Source organism: Saccopteryx leptura, chromosome 7 (genome assembly GCF_036850995.1).
Source record: "Saccopteryx leptura isolate mSacLep1 chromosome 7, mSacLep1_pri_phased_curated, whole genome shotgun sequence".
NCBI lineage: Eukaryota > Metazoa > Chordata > Mammalia > Chiroptera > Emballonuridae > Saccopteryx > Saccopteryx leptura.
In genome coordinates this window covers 85475457-85493217 of record NC_089509.1, presented here as the reverse complement: position 1 = coordinate 85493217, position 17761 = coordinate 85475457, and the positions used below count along the sequence as shown (strand labels likewise).

General features: G+C 41.8%; 1 protein-coding gene across 3 annotated transcripts in view; it reads left to right on the top strand.

Annotated features, from left to right (window-relative positions):
- Nucleotides 1-17761, top strand: part of SATB2 (SATB homeobox 2) — a 194886-nt gene that overhangs the window by 72168 nt on the left and 104957 nt on the right. For all 3 annotated transcript variants that reach the window (XM_066345909.1, XM_066345910.1, XM_066345908.1), the window contains 2 exons: nt 7708-7834; nt 8984-9107. In XM_066345909.1, coding sequence (XP_066202006.1) covers nt 7708-7834; nt 8984-9107 — 251 coding nt within the window. The remainder of the gene's footprint in view (nt 1-7707; nt 7835-8983; nt 9108-17761) is intronic.

Below are 17761 nucleotides of genomic sequence, written 5' to 3'. Positions count from 1 at the left end.
TCATTGAAAAGTCTTTTCCACCACAGGTTTAACAATAATAACCACAGTTTCTGCCTTTATGCTGCTACTACTTGATGATATACCACAGTTGGCCACAGGTTAGAAACAGGCAGAGTTGTTGTATACCACTGGGTAGTGATTTCCCATGAACAGGTTTATGGATAAATAATTCTATGTTATTATTATATAGGACAGACAGTTTTTAATTTCTTTAACAAAGCATAGCCGAACAACAGAAACTTATATGCTCTAGCATAGGGACACGACCACTTGAGGAGGATAAACCAATGCAATCAATGCCGTGAGTTCTTCGGTTTTTATAAGGGGCATCATCAGCAGTTGGTGCACTGTGCGTATAATATCAGGAACCAGAAGCCTCAAGGCTTAGTTACTCTGAGGCTGTTTGTTTTTTTTTTAAATTGATACTCTTTTGAGGAGATCTTTTCTAGGGAGTTATGAGATACATAAACCCCAGTCTTTAGATATTAAAGCTAATGTCTCTTTTTGTTTTCCTGGGCTGAGTTTTCACTTTGCTTTGAAAAATAATGCTAACATGTACCTGGAATAAAAGAAAAATATTCACTGACTTGCATGATAAGAATACTGCTGATATCTGGGTGGGTGCCTACAGCTGTCTCATAGGCTGGTGTTTTATTCTACAATGTGCCAAATAAATAAATCTTTTATCACTGTCTGTATGCCCGTGCAAACGGGGAGGCACATACTTTACAAGGTATCTGTTCCAGGCCTTCATGAAGTCAATGTTTCTCATATTTGAAGTATAGGGAATAAAAGCTATCACTTTGGCTTATTGTAAGAGTGGTTAGCTATGTGTGTAGCAATAATAAGCTCTACTCAATTGTGAGGTCTGCAATTACAGATATAGTGTGTATTGAGTGATCTTGGCATCTTTGGGACTTACGCTGGAGACACAAAAGAAAAATTTGTTGAATGAATGAATGAATAAATGAATAAATGAAGGATTGCTTCTTAATACATCCCTTCTGATGCTGTATTGATTATGTTGTATTATGACCACATTTTATTATATTCTCTTAAGTGGTCAGCTTTCTAAAAAGTTAAATCAAATATTGATGAACTAGAATGTGTATTATCACCACTCTTGTTTTTACACAGAGTAAATAATACTAATGATTATGTATCTACTGAGAAGAGTATTTGATTCCTCTGAGATAGATTACAAATTGATAAAAATAACAAAAACATGAACACACAAGAAACCTACTGATACTTCTTTCTGTGAAAGGTGAGAGTGACAGAATACTGCACTGGGAGGGTGACATGGTTTCCATTATTGCATCTTTTTAACTTTAGACAAAGATTGCCTCCATTCTCAACTTAATTTTAGGTCACTAATGGGAAATTTACCTACAATTGCATTTTGATACTTGGTCTAAAGGGATTACACAAAGAGTAGATTGAGTCCCTGTATTTTAGTGAACAGATTTGTCTGGATATAGATAATTTTATATTGTCTTCAATTCGGTCATGTTAACATTTGTATGAATTTCAACCCCAAAATAAAGGCCATAATGTGTGACTCAAAGACCTTGAAACTGCATCTGTAATAGTCCTCAACTCCAGGCATTTTCTAAGTGTTTGCAGATGATAAATTCCTTGGAAATAGGAAAGACAATTTTGGAAACAATGTTTATTTCTGAAATGGCACTGTTGTGGGAGTCAGTTTTTTTCCAGCGAAGTTCCAAGTATAGCTTGCTTTTCTGGGCCTGTCACCTCTTTGCTTATTGGTCTCATTTGTTCCTTTGTTTAACATTAAATGTCAAGACCCTGTCTGAGGTGTGATTGTGGACAAGTCTTGGCCCAGCCTTCCAAGGGCCCATTGTTAGGGGGATTGCCGTATGGGCGGAGCTTAGTAGAAAGAGTATTATTGGTCCTGTAGTTAGAAAACTTGTCAGATGAAGCCCACAGTCTGGTCCTGACTCTAACCCCCTACTGTCCTCAGAAAGTGACTCTTCTCTGATCTTCAGCTCACTTCCAGTTAGAATGCTGACCCTTTTGCTGTTCTCATGAGGATGAACTAATAGACTGGAAAGAATACTTTCAAACTGTAACATACTGTAAAGGGATATTGTGATAAAGTAAGTCCTTTATAAGATACACAAACTGACCAAGAATATTTATTAAGGAACTGAATAGAGAAGAAATTACTTTAGGCTGGGTTGATCAGGGTTAGAATTATTGTCAGGGAAGAAATTGAAAAATGTCTATGAATTCTAGAAGTGAATATTGGGGATCTATATTCCAATCATAATGAGAGTGTGGTATGTATTCACTGAAGAAATGAGAATTGGCACCCATTGAACATGTGCTATGTACCTGGCTGGGCTCCAGATGCTGTATATGTGTGTGTCTATGTGAATGTAGTATTATCAACTTTAATCACAATTAGTTTTTCTCATTTTCCAGATTGGGGTTACAAAACCTATTCATAGAGGGTGAGCACTGGAAATTATATCTGTGTATTTATAGTTATGCTATTTTTATTGAGATCTTTCCAATGCTGTGAGTCAGATATCTCCAGCAGACCCATAGCCTGCAGTTCTTTCTTCTTTGTCCTCCTGCACTGCACTGTAGCATTTGGTGAGGTTGGTAGCCCTCGTCAGAGGGAGCCAGGAAGAGACTACTGGTTAGGCTTAGACATACCTAGCCGTATTACTGCAGCTCTTTTATCTTCCCTCAAATGCTTCCCTCTTTTAATCCACCTGTATTCCAGTATAGGTTAATTTTCCCAAATTACATCTACACTCAAAAACTTTCAAGGACCTGTTTTCCCCTAACATTTATCGAACACTCATTGTGTGCCAACCCCAGTCCTAATTCTAATTCTCATTTAAGGCCTTATGACAATCCTAAAGGGTAGATAGTGTTATTATCCCCATTTTACAGATGAGGGAAACTGAGACTCACTGAGACTAACCAACCTGTTCAGAATCCCTCAGCTGAAAGCAGATGACGTAGACCCTAAGTTCACTTCTGATCCAGACTGTGCTCCTGAGCTCGGACCCACGCAGTGTGCTGCTGAGTGGGGCATGCAGGGCCTTCCACACTTGGAACCATGCTCTCTTCCTGTCTTTTTTTCTGATGTGCCTCACGCATGCACCAGTGTGACTGACGGAATACTGAGGAAAGCAGGAATACTGTAGTAATTGAAGGGAATCCGGGCTCTGCTCCTTCAGGTGAACCCAGTCCCTCAGTTCCTCCATGTCCTCAGGGAGAGGTTGAAACTAGATACTTAGGGCAGAAGGTCTCATAGAGGAGCTGGAGGTATTTCAGTCCATTTGCTGGTGCAAAACCTGAGAGACTGAGGGGAAAGAGATTGTTGTAGTTTTATTGTCAAAGTACCTTTTTATTGTCAAAGTACCCTTTTAGCCATAGGTAAAAGAAAAGGAGGCCTGAGGAGTAAGGATGGGAGAAATGAAAAGGGTTGGGGAAATAGAAGGAGGGAGGTCATTGCTGTAGTCTCCCTTTGTGAGGCACATGACCAAACTAAAGATTGAAAGATAATGAAGTCATTAAAAAACAAAAAACTCTGGGTCGCCTGACTGGATGGTGGCACAGTGGATAGAGGGTCGGACTGGGATGTAGAGGACCCAGGTTTGAAACCCCAGGGTCGCTGACTTGAACATGGGATCATAGACATGACCCTATTGTTCCTGGTTTGAGCCCAAAGGTCACTGGCTTGAAGCCCAAGGTTGCTGGCTGGAGTCCAAGGTCACTGGCTTGAGCAAGGGGTCACTCGCTCTGCTGTAGTCCCCCTAAAAACTCTGGGTCAATTTTTAAAAAATAAATGGACTATATCTTCCTTTTGAGAAATACAGTGTGTCCTTAAAGTCATGGGGCACTTTTGACCAGTCATAGGAAAGCAACAAAAGACAATCGAAATGTGAAATCTGCACCAAATAAAAGGAAAACTCTCCCAGTTTCATACCTATTCAGTGCAGTTCGATGTGGGCTTACGCACAGATTTTTTTAGGGCTCCTCAGGTAGCTATCCCGTATAGCGTCTACAGACTCGTCACTGACTGATGGCCTACCAGAACGGGGTTTCTCCCCCAAACTGCCGGTTTCCTTCAACTGCTTATCCCACCAAGTAATGTTATTCCTTTGTGGTGGCGCTTCGTTATAAATGCGCCGATTGGCCTGACCTGTGGTGGCGCAGTGGATAAAGCGTTGACCTGGAAATGCTGAGGTTGCCGGTTCAAAACCCTGGGCTTGCCTGGTCAAGGCACATATGGGAGCTGATGCTTCCAGCTCCTCCACCCTTCTCTCTCTCTGTCTCTCTCTCCTCTCTCTTCCTCTCTGTCTCTCTCCTCTCTAAAAATGAAAAAGAAAAAAAGAAATAAAAAAAATAAACGCGCCGATATTCATGTTGCACTTTGGTCACAGATTCGAATTTAGTGAGCCACAGAACACACTGAACTTTCCTCTGTACCGTTCACATCTTGACTGGCATGGCCCTGGGCTGCTCTGCTGTATACATGGTGTTACATCATTATCTGTACATGTGCACAGGCTGCCACATTATCCTACAGAAACTGGGAGGGTTTTCCTTTTATTTGGTGCAGATTTCACATTTCTATTGTCTTTTGTTGCTTTCCTGTGACCAGTCAAAAGTGCACCATGACTTTACAGACACACTGTATTAAAAACATCTAAATAATGACTATAAACAGTTGTTGGGTTAATGATATTCAGGCTCTGTACTAAAGACTACGGATTTATTCTGCACTATATTCTTATGAGGTCAGTACTTTTATAGTTCCATTTTACAGAATAGAGCATTGAGGTATGGGGAGTTGAGTAACTTGCTAAATCTACAGGGTTATTAGGTGGGGAGTCATGATGTGAAAAGAGGCCATTTGACTTAGAAACTTGTGTTCTTAGTGACTATTGTATAATGCTTCCCAATTTGATTTCCTCCTAGGCACTGTAATATTTTTTTCTATTTTATATCAGAGCAGGAGGATTGTATCTAAGGAATGTATTTTCAGAGGGTTAATTTATTAGTCATAGATCTTGTTTGGAGGAAAGTCTCATTTACAAAGAGTTTTTCCAAGTCCCTGGCTGCCTGGAGGAGAGTGGCCTTCTGGACTTAGATGTCTGAGCAGATCTTGCCCCTGCAGACCCTAGTACAGAGTTGAGCAAAGAACATGACTTCTAGGAGTGTGCAGGTTAGTCAGGAGGGTGCGCAATAGAAAGAGCACATGCCATTCCCATTGCCTGAAAATAGCATCTGTCAACAGCTCTCTTCCGAGAGGCATAAACCAACCTGTAGCAACTGTGCTTGGTAGAGGAGATATTAAGTGTTGTGAAGACACCTGTGTGTGTCTAATTGCAGCCCAAACAAGTCTCTGTCTGGCTCATCAATGTGGGGGAGAGAATTTACCTAAGTGGCGGTTGCTATTCCAGTAGAATTATTTGTCTATTATTTCCTGTAGAGAGATTGCTCCCTTTTTCTTTACTTTTTTTTTTTTTTTGAGGTTTAGTCTACATGCAATAAAACTTTGTTTGGTTTTATGAAATTTGACAATTTTTATATCCATGCAAACACCAACTGAAGCAAGAAAGTTCCCTTGTCCCTTTCTGGTCAATTGTCCCTGTTGTCCCGAGCAACCACTTTCTGAGTTCCAGCTTCATAAATCGGTCTTGCCTGTTTTTGCAATATATATAAATGAAATCATACAGGTATATTCTGTTGCTGCTGGCTGCATTATGGTATATTCTTACAGTGGAACACTACTCCACAATAAGAGGAATGAATAATGACACAACAGCATGGTTGAATCTCCTTCGGGTTGTACATTTGCAGGATTTTTTTTGCTTCATATTATCTTTGTATTCTTAGTAATCAAAATGATCCACACAATCAGCTTCTTCTACTTCCCTTTCATAATACAAAGTTGTCAACTTCATCTTTATCCTCTTCTAATCTCTCATAATGGAATACCATGTCTTTACAACACGGACAATGTATACTTAACTTATAGGCTATCACGATGATGATTTTTTAAAGGAATTTGAAATTGTGGAGTGATTTCTTTTTTCAAAAAAAAGAAAAAAAAGAAAATTTGTTCGACATGTTACATGGGAGCTTTTTAGTATTTTTCATTGTCGGAAGGAGTCAGAGCCGTAAGAGCAGACCCAGGCTCTCATGGGTGGTTGTCCAGTGGGCCCTGCATGTTCATTTCAGGCCTCCACGTGCTGCGTGCTGTGCACTTTTCATTGTCATGGGAGTGAACGCTAGGGAAACTATCCCCACAAGAAAACAGCTTTTCTTGGCAAGTGCAATATGACTTAAGGAGCCAGAACTGGAGACATACGGTACTATGAATGAGAGCTGTGTTACTTTATTGGATCTGAGTCCAGGCACTATTTATACTGCAGCATATTCAGCACCAGATTGTTAAATCTTAATACTGAAACAGTGCATCATTTTAATATTTTTGTTCTGTTTATTCCCTGTTTTCAAGCATTATGTCAGGCATTGCGCATTCATTTATTTCATCTTGGACAGGACATGGCCTGACCAGAGAGCTCGCTTCCTGTTATTGGAGTTTCACCCCACAGCTATTCAGCATCATTGTGAGAAGCTTTTAAAAGCTTACTGGGGTATATAGGTGTCCTCTGTCTTTTAGGATAAAAAATATTTTTGAAAGAACTGTGTCGTTGGACTTACCTGTACTGTCAAAAATAAAAATACAAATGCTGTTTTTTCTTCTGCTGTGTGTGAGTGTGTATGTGTGACAATTTCTGACTTTGTCCATTAGATTTTTCATAACATGCAAATAAAATTTTTGTTACTCTGTGTTGTTTATGAAAGGGATTTTTTTTTTCAGTTTTCTCCATCAATGTTATATACGCCCAGATAAGATGAGTCCATCTTAAGAATACGTTAGCATTTTCACATGAAACTTCCTGTGACAAGGGTCTTCCTGAAACTGCTGCTCCGTGTAGCCTAAGATGGACCAGGATTTTCATTCTCTCTCCACTGTCATGTGTTTACCATAGGCCACAGGAATCCCACAGGAAAGGGTACCATTGTCACTCTAAGTAGAGCTGAGGAATTAAAAAAAAAAGGGAGTTGAAGGCATCTCTGTTATTTGTGATCAGTGGTCAATCATTGTGCTATTTGGAAAACAAGGCCTCTGCCCGGCAAAATGAGAATCTGGAAGTGAATCCTGAATGCACCTCATGCTGGGGGTCATACCACAGTCAGGATGTGACTGTGTATGTGCTGAGACCACACACAGGAATTTTCTTGTACAATTCAAAACCAAATCTTATATTTACTTAAAACTCGCCTTTTTTTTTTTTTTGGTCTATGAAATCAGCAGTCTGGTATATTTAGCATCAGTCTTAAGTTAGAGTGTGAAATAAGACTTTGGGGGAAGGAAGTATCCTTATGGCTTTCTACGTAATTTAAGAAACAGCAAAACATAAAATAAGTGATTGTCCATCATTGAACCTCATCCCTGTATTCTCATCTTTCTGTAGAGTTAACCCCATTGTCAGCCAGAGAGAAATAGGTTATTGCACTGAGTTGTAAAATTTCTCCGAGTGGGCCTTGAGTGTTGACTATTGAATGACCTTCTTAACACTGAACAAACAATGGGAAGGCTTAATAAATAGCAGATATGTGTTTATTGTGTTTTTCTTCTCTGTGCAGGAATAATTAAGCTGGGGCGGTGGAACCCTCTCCCCCTCAGCTATGTGACGGATGCGCCCGACGCGACCGTGGCCGACATGCTGCAAGACGTCTATCATGTTGTGACGTTGAAAATCCAGTTACAAAGGTGGGTGTCTCCGAACAGCCGCCCTTCCTTACTCTCAGCGTCTCCGTCCCATCAGAGTCGCCACAGAGAGGAGCGTGTCCTGTCTGTGTTAATGTGTGGGCAGTGGGCGACATGAGAGAAAGGAGAGAGAGGGGGGGAAGGAGGGCCACTTCACCAGGCATCTTTATAGTCCACATTCCAACTGTTTTATGTTCTGTTTTCAGAAGCAGTGAAGTGGTAACCTAGGGGAAGCTTGATAAATCATTAAAACTCTGCAGCCCATAAAGGGGAACTTTCCGCAGCCCCAACTTTAATGCGTCCTCTGGTTAAATGCTTAGCACATAGTATTTGAAGAATAAACACCTCTGCTGCTTTGAGTTTGTGTCCGGGAGGGCCAGGGTTCCGCCCCGGTAGCAGACTTACTAAGGGGCGTGGCCACAGCGCCTCTCTTCTTCTCTGTCTCTGATGGCCTGCAGAGGTTCTGGGAATTGTCTCCGCCCCGCCATCCAGATACAGCTTCCAGAACAAACTATGCCTCTTTTAAAGAATCTAGAGGTTCTGTGTAAAATCCCTGAAAGTCACGGAATTTAAACATGGTCCCTTAGTGTAAACGTTTTGAACTTTCCCCTTTTCGAGAATTTGTCCTTTAATAAGGAACTCACAATTTCCATCCTCATCTCGGAATGTTTTGGTGCCTTCTCTTAAAAGTTATTTTTTGATTAGGAAGTAACATCTCTGAATTAGGCTCTGAGATGGAAAGTTGGGCCTTTAACCATCAAATCTGATGGAACACTTCTTTACATTTAACTTTAGGAATGTCCAATAATTAAATTTGCACTGTGGAAGTTCGTTTCGTATTGCCATACCATTTCCATCAGCAGGTTAGAGAAAGCTTATTTTTAGAAATTAGCATGTCTTCATATCCAGAGTGACTGTTTTTCTCAGGCTAGTGTGATAACCACTTGAAGTGACTGTTGGGCTCCGTCAAGGCCCTAGGGAAGCAGTCCTTCGCTCCCCTTCCCTCACGTGGTGCCCTCATTAGATCCCGTTCTTCAGCAGTTCTTTGAATGCTGACACAGGACCCAGTCGTGACCGCGGCGGCACCGTGCGCCTCTGCGGTCAGGGCCCTTTGTTAAGGTCTGCACGTTGTTCCTTCTTGCTGTTTTCTAGCTGTTCGAAGTTGGAAGATTTGCCTGCGGAGCAGTGGAACCACGCCACAGTCCGCAACGCCTTAAAGGAACTGCTCAAGGAGATGAACCAGAGCACATTAGCCAAAGAATGCCCTCTCTCCCAGGTCAGTATCTCCAGGAGGAGTCTGTGAAAGGTGAAAAGCCACCGGTGGGCTTTCTAGGAAGGGGCACATCTGCTTAGACAGCTGTATTTTACTTACAGAGTCACATTATATTTTAGGTGGAAAAATTATGGAGATTATGGTGCTTTTTGTTGTAGCATAGAAGATATCAGTTACTCAAAACTTTCAGGTAATGGGAGTGTATTAAAACATTTCACATTTGCAATCTTTAATTTTTATAGGAGATATGTATCAGTGGCTCCATTTTATAGATCAAGAAATCCAGGGAGAAGCACTTTATGTGCCTCAGTTTACTCAGCTGGTTCAGTGACAGGCTGAGACCCTAACCCAGACCTCCCCTGCCAAAGCTCAGGCTTCAAATCATTGCACTACTTGGTCAATGGAGTGAGTCCACCATGTCAGTCCCATCTTTATTTATATTTATTTATTGAGCCTTGCACTGTCTAGCAGAGAGATGATCTTTGCATCACACACATTGGTAGAGATTTTGTAGTGAATTCCCCAGGTGGAAATGCACTGGGAGGAAAAGTGATACTTCAATTTTAGTGCACTGATCATAGACGGTATGTGCTTGCCCTTGAACTTACAGTGCTTGCCTGGCCATTTCAACACCTGCCTGTCAGTATGTGTGTAGGAGCCAAGGCCAGCTGCTAGAACTTTGATCTATTCCAGTGTGATTGCTCGTGAATTAATAAAAATAAATATTTTGAATTCTTCTGGTCATACACAGGGGACTGGATAAAGAACAATTTAGGAAAATTTCTTCTTATCATTTGTCCTGAATTTCACAGTTAGTCACAATTAATTGTGTTTTGGATTTACATGGAAGTCAAAATGGGCTTTGCCTGGAAGTGGACAAGCTCCTAACATATCACTTCAGAATTTTGTCCAAGGAAGGCTGTTACGGGCTATGGAAATTTGCTCCAAACTGATCTAACATGATTATCAGGTTTGATTATAACTATACAATGTGACTAGAGAGAGGGCATGAATGGGAAGAACCCAAATCACATGCCGGGAGCCCTGAGCTCTAATGTCAGTTCTTTGATGCCAGATGTGTGATCCTGGCAAGACCTCCACCCTCAGGGCTTCCTTAAACTCATCTGTAAATGGGACATGAGAGTATCTACCTATTTTCCATAATTCACAGGTTGTCTTGGGGTTCAGACAAGAGATCGTCTTTACTCCTACTGTGAAAAAAGCTTTCTCCCCCGTGTTCTGCTCTCGTTGCTCGCCCACCTGGTCGCGCAGCCGCCGTCTCTCAGGTGTGATCCTGTGGATCCCACCACTTCCGCATCTAAAGCCGTCCTCCTTTGTGCCGTTGCCTTGTTTAGACTTTCATCACCTCTCATCTGAAGGAATTTAGTCGTCACGCGTCTCCTGCCACCTGCTTCTCCAGCAGTATATTCCATGTGCCGTTTCCTCACCTGTGATCCTCCCCCCCCACCCCCACCCCGGCCTGTGGGAAGTACAAGCGCTACTGCATAGGCTGTCAGAACCGTCAGGATGACCCTGTCCAGCCCGGTGTCCCGCTAGAGCCGGCTTCCTCCCTCTACCTGCCCCTGCTCTGTGCTCCAGACACACGGAATTAATTATTTGCACATTTGCTATTCTTCAAACTTCACAAAAATATTCCTGAGGTGGGAGGAACCAAACTAGCACCCTTGCACCCTTAGTATTACCAGTTTTACAAAGTAGCTTCTTGTGTTCTTTTAAAAATTCACACAAAGTTTATATTCTCCTCAATATACCTGTGTTTTTGATACGTTAAAAAAAAAAGCCATAACAATCACTTCACCTGCTAAACTCTTAACCTCCTCCTGTGCTTGTGAGACTGGCCGCTTTGGGAGATGTACCGTGTTAGTGGCTGGCTTTGGCAGCCCTTGCACACAACGCCGATGATGCCAGAGTCCTTCAGTGCAACGCCTGCTTTTGTGTCTGATTTTCCTCATATGCACCGCTCTCTTCTACTTGGTGGACTCATCTTTCAACAGCTGGAAACTCACTGCTGATGAAGTACTCTGACCTCCCAGCTGAGGTAGTCGCTTCTGCTCTTAGAAGCCTTTTGTGCACACCTCTGTCACGGCACTTATCACAGCCCGGTGTCAGGGTTATCTGCCTGTTCCCATCACTCGATGAATTGCCCACAGTAGCAGAAGTCAAGTCTCATTTATGTTTATGTTCTCAGCATTCAGCACAATATATATATATATCTTCCACGTAGTGGTGGGTCTAACGCGGGAGTTCCCAGCCTTGGCTGTATTAACCTTCTGGGCTGGATAAGTCTTCGCGGTGGGAGGTTGTTCTGTGTATTCAGGATGTCTAGCAGCATCCCTGGCCTCTGCTCATTGGATGTCAGTAGCATGTCCCCATCCTCCCTCCCTCTAGTTGAAACTAAAATGTCTCCAGACATTGCCAATTATCCAATGAAGGGAGCAAATCACTACCAGTTGAGTTCTACTGTTCCATTCTAATAGGTTTAAAGAGTTAAATATAAAAATGTGCTAGAAAGTGGTGACAAATGAAAAGTTGTATTAATTTTACAGTGTCTTGGCAGCTCTAGAACGTTTTGAACTAGGAAAGTTGATCGGTAATGCCCAGCACATTGTTAGTCAAATAGGGGCTTGGTTCTGTTGTTTAGATTTGGGGGAGATTTGACTTAGGCTTCTGGAATGCTGTGTGATTACAGAACATTTATCTCATTGAGGTAATCCTCAGCCATTATGGGCATGTACTGTGCACCCCAACCCCACCATTAATCCTACAGTTATTCCCCTCAGACATCCCAGATTATTCACCTGAATTACATAGCTAGATTGCGTTTCTGTGTGGAGACAAGCTCACTTGCTTCGTTGGTGGTTGCAGGAGAAGAGGTACATACATTTTTTTGAAGTTCAACTTACATAATATGAGAAAGAATGCGTTTTTTTTCCCCTAAGAAGCTAAAAGTAATTAGAGAGTATATTCCACCAGCATTACTGGAGTCCCAACTAAGAGGTACTTTACAATGGGCTTGGGATATAGTGGTGACTATGAGAGACTAAGTCTTCAATCTAGGAAGAGGAAAGCACACTGGAGTGTGGCTGTCATGGGTTTGATTCCCAGTCAGGGTACACAGGAGAGGCAACCATCTGCTTCTCTCCTCTCCCTCTACTTTTCCTCTCTCTCTCTACTCCTCCAACAGCCATGGCTCGATTGGTTCAAGCACGTTGGCCCTGGGTGCTAATGATGGCTCCATGGAACCTCTGCCTCAGGGGCTAAAAATTAATAGCTCACTATGAGCATGGCCCCAGGTAGGCAGAGCATTGATTGGCCCCAGACAAGGCTAGCTTGGTGGATCCTGGTCAGGGTGCATGCAGCAGTTTGTCTCTGTATTTTCCTTATACTCACTTAAAAAAAAAAAATAGACTCAGCTCATGGGTAAAAGATGTTTGTTTTAAAGTATTTCTTCCTTATTATCATCAAACCAAACCATATTAGATATTTTCTCACTCAAATTTGGTAGTTGCATAAAGGAATGATTCAGTGGCTAGTATATATTTTCTTGAACATCCCAGTGGTCTGCAGTTCAAAAGAGTCCCCTTGATAGCAAAAGGAGAGTGGGAAAGTCCATAAAAGGGCAACAATTAGAGCCTGAGGCGTACATATTTAAAGGAAAGGAAGTCATGATTTAGCTATTCTCTGGCCAGATGCTTTGAAAGTATAGGTTGTGCTTGTGTGTCTGTGTATTTATTTTTGATTTCAGCTTTGAAAATGTGTCTAAGCTCTGACAGTCTCTTCCTTTCCTCTGATGACCCTCTGAGTCACCAGTTCTAGCCTCTTCCTTCAGCTACAAGGTCACTCAAACAGCCTAGTACCTTAGGTGCAGATCTCCCTTATTAAATGGTCTTACCTCACTGTTCCAATTTGAAAATGTTATGAATATGTCATTCTGTTGCTAATTATTATTATTATTTTTAGCACAAGAGAGAGAGAGAGAGAGAGAGAGAAAGAGAAAGAGAAAGGGAGAGAGATGAGAAGCATCGACTCGTAGTCGTGGCACTTTTAGTTGTTCATTGATTGCTTCTCATACGTGCCTTGACCAGGGGGCTACAGCAGAGCCAGTGACCCCTTACTCAAACCAGTGACCTTGGGCTCAAGCCAGCAACCTCAGGCTTCAAACCAGTGACCTTTGGGCTCAAGCTAGTAACCATGGGGCCATGTCAATGACCCCACACTCAAGCCAGCAACCCCGTGCTTAAGCTAGAGATCCTGTGCTCAAGCTGGATCAGCTGGTGCTTAAGCCGGAGACCTCAGGGCTTCAAACCTAGGTTCTCAGCATCTCAGGTTGGCACTCTATCCACTGTGCCACCACCAGTCATCTGGCTTATTTTTTTTTTCTTGTGACAGAGACAGAGAGAGGGACAAATAGGGACAGACAGACAGGAAGGAAGAAAAATGAGAAGCATCAATTCTTCACTGCGGCTCCTTTGTCTCCTTAGTTGTTTATTGATTGCTTTCTCATATATGCCTTGATCTGGGGTGGGGGGTTATAGCAAAGTAAGTGATCCCTTGCTCAAGCCAGCGACCCAGGGCTTCAAGTCAGCAATGTTTGGGCTCAAGCCAGTGACCATAAGGTTGTGTGTTTGATCCCATGCTCAAGCCAGCAACCCCATACTCAAGCTGGTGAGCCCGCGCTCTAGCCTGATGAGCCTGTGCTAAAGCTGGCGACCTTGGGGTTTTGAACTGGGTTCCTCTGCATCCCAGTCTGATGCTATATCCACTTGTCCACCGCCTGATCAGGCTGACTTATTTATTCTTAATTGAGGAGGAGTTAAATGATAAAACCCCAATTCTCAGAGTTTTGATCCATTAAAATAAGTATGGCTCACAGTACCTGCCTTTTAACCTCAAAGGTTGTGATGATGATAAAATGGAATGACTGAAAAGACCCATATTGCCTGACCAGGCAGTGGCGCAGTGGATAAAGCCTCAAACTGGGACATGGAGGACCTAGGTTTGAAACCTTGAGGTCGCCAGCTTGAGCGCAGGCTCATCTGGTTTGGGCAAGGCTCACCAGCTTGAGCCCAAGGTCACTGGCTTGAGCAAGGGGTCACTCAGTCTGCTGTAGCCTCCTGGTCAAGGTACATATGAGAAAGCAACTAATGAACAACTAAAGTACCATAACAAAGAATTGATGCTTCTCATCTTTCTTCCTTCCTGTCTGTCTGTCCCTATCTGTCCCTCCCTCTGTCTCTGTCACAAAAAAATAATATAAAATAAAAAACATAAAAATATCCATCTTGTTTACTGAAAATTGTATTGAAAAAATAAATAATTGGTAAATTAATGAACCTTCCAGTGTCTCCTTTTCCCTTACCCCACCAACTTGTTCTCTGTGACAATAATAGATATGCTTTAAAAAATCTTCTTTTTCCTCTGGTAAAAAATATATAACATGAAGTTTGTCTTCTAAACCATTTTTAAGTTTGCAGTTCAGTGTCATTAATTACATTCACATGTTGTGCAGCCATCCCCACTCTCTATTTCTAAACTTCTCATCATTCCTAACAGGAAGTCTATAACCATTAATCCACGATTCCCCCTTACCCTCTCCTCCGTAGACCCTCATCATCTCTGTTCTGTTTTCTGTCTCTTCGAATTTGCTTTTTTTTGGTACCTCATGAAAGTAAAATCACAGAACATTTGTCCTTTTGTGTTGGCCTACATCACTTAGCATGTAGATATGTTTTGATAGCTCTGTCTCATGTCCCTAGTTGGGGTTTTGCTATCAAATATTTGAGGAACAAAATGACTGACTGAAGTTGTTGAACTGTGAAAACGTTACTAAATTTCCAGTATGATGGTGAAATAGCATGTACAGTGTTTTTAAGAAATAGACTGTATGCCCTGGCTGGATAGCTTGGTTGGTTATAGAGCATCTACCCAATATGCAAAGGTTGCGGGTTCAATCCCTGGTCAGGGCACATACAGGAGAAGATCAATCTTCTTTCTCTCTGTCTCTCTCCCCTTCTCTCTCTAAAACCAATACATTAATATAAAAAATAAAGATGCCCTTTCCCCAAAAAAAGAAAAAAAAAATAGACTGTAAGATAATTATTTCTGTCATTCCAAGCAAGCCTTGTCCATTTGGGGATCATTAAAGGACTAACTTAAATGTACATTTTGCCAAAATAATCTGGCAGTGAAATCAGGCAGCCAGTTTTGCCAATAGACGAAAACAAATTGATCGCATCTCATCTATGGAGAAGTGGATAACTGCTGGACCAGTCTTGGGTTAACCATTGCCAGTTGTCTGTTTAATTTTATCTTAAATTTGTGTATGAAATGAGGATGCACCTGTCTTGTATTAACCAGTTGCCAACTGTACCTTTAAGTTATTTTCATGCAAGGGTGTTTCAGTGTTAGGCCTAATAACCTCACGAATTCATGTTGAAGAAGGCTCAAAAGTGACAGCTTGAAAAGAATTCCTGACTGGGTGATTGAGATGACCATATGAAATGATTGCACAGGGGGGAGAGAGCTGACATTTATTGACCCCGCATCTTGTGTTAGCACTTATCCACAAATCACTCTCTGAATCCTCACGCAGGTACCACTGTCCCAGTTTCACAGATACCTCTATCGCAGGTACCACTATCCCCGTTTCACAGATGAGGGTGCCACCATTGGATGAGCAAGCCATTCAGCAGCTACTTAGGAGGGAAGCTCTCAGGTGGAGCCTTTTTATATACCAACGTCCACAGGAAGTGTTTCTTTCACCTACAGTGGTGAAGGTGTTCAATTCTGATACTATAGCTCAGGAAAGGGATAGGAAGGCTGCCACATGATGCTACATGAATTTCTTATGACAAATTAATTCTTTTAAACCAGATTTTTCCCTTTCCCCTACTTAATTGGAATATTATTATAATCTAATGTTCAATATGTCCTTAGCACTTCAGAAAGCAGAATAAAGAAGCTCCAAATGAGCAAAGAATGTATGTGCTGTATTATTTAGTGCCTGCATCATGCTTTATCACCCATGTTAACGTGGAGAAAGAGGCCAGGAGATGCCAGCTCCTCCTCCTACTCTGGCTCTTCTTGCTCAGAGAGGACATTCTCACTGACAAATGTCTAACCATTCACTTTGGTTTTAAATTCTTCTTCTTCTCCTCCTCCTCCTCCCCCCTCCCCCTCCTCCTCCTCCTCCCCCTTCCTCCTCCTTCTCCCCCCCTCCTTCTCCTCCTCCTCCTCCTCCTCCTCCCCCCTCCCCTCCTCCTCCTTCTTCTTCTTCCTCTTTCTCTTCTTCCTCTTCCTTTCTCCTCCTCTTTCTTCTTCTCTTCTTCTCCTTCTTCTTCTTCCTCCTCTCCTCTTCCTCCTCCCCTTCCTCCTCCTCCTCTTCCTCTTTCTTCTTCTTTCTCTTCTTCTTTTTCTTTATGGCAACTGTATTATGTACCTGCAAGTTAGCTACTTTTGGTATAATATTTCTGTTCATACAAATCTCATTGGGCCAAGGGGAAGGCAGTGAAGAATGTCCAATTATTTTATCTTTTTTGGGAGGAAAAGAGGACGCTCACTTTCTAAGTGTATTGTAGAAATCATCTTAACTCGTGTTTATTGTTTTGCTTTTCCTATTAAGTTTTAAATTACCTTTTGGATTTCTTGGTTTTGTCCATGTCTAAACTTAATTAATTCATAGAAGGGGCCTGAGGTCACACTGTTGTTTTATTTTTGGTCACTTTGTTTCTTGCTTGGTCTGAAGAATTAGAATTAGTTGCAGTAAGTATCCACTTTTGAGTTTGTGCCAGCAGATGAAGGTGATGGTGAATATTTTCTTTCTTTCATTAATTAGTTTTCCTTCTTAAGAGACCCATGGAATAGTGTGACCTGGTAGGAGTGTCTCTCTGTGGTGTTTTCCATTGCTGTTTGACGTCAGACAAGATGCTTCATTCTGAACTTCTGGGGCCTTAACTTCAAAATTAGAACTGTACTTACAGTCATACATGGTAACTATTCTCTGGGCTAGTAAAAAACAAACAAGGGAGGCCTGACTTGTGGTGGCACAGTGGTTAAAGCATCAACCTGGAACACTGAGGTCGCAGGTTTGAAACCCTGCACTTGTCTGGTCAAGGCACATATGGGAGTTGATGCTTCCTGCTCCTTCCCACCCCCCTCTCTCTCTCGTTCTCTCCTCTCTAAAATGAAAACAAAAACAAACAAGGGAGTTTAAAATTTGTCTGAGGAATCTATAAGAAAACTTCTTTTTAGATAAGGCAATCTACTTAAATCTAATTAAGTACCAATAACAATATTAGAATATTCTTTTACAGTTTGACTTAGAGCCAATTCAAACACTCTAGATTTTCAAACACTTAGATGTTATACTTCTATCTACATTCTTCATGTTTAAAAATCTCATGATTAATTATAAAGAAGCCTGAAACTCTCAAAACATTTCTGTACACATAATATCTTTTTTCATAAACTAGTTTGTCTGCACCACCCTCCCTGTGGTTGTGCATGGCTGTGACTGAGTGTCTGAAGGGGGCCCTTTGACGGCCTCTTGTGTGTGTGTCCTCTTCATCCTTTCTCCTGACTTATCACCATGCAAAGTGGAGCGAGCTTAGTAAATGCAAAGTCACTTTAACACAGCC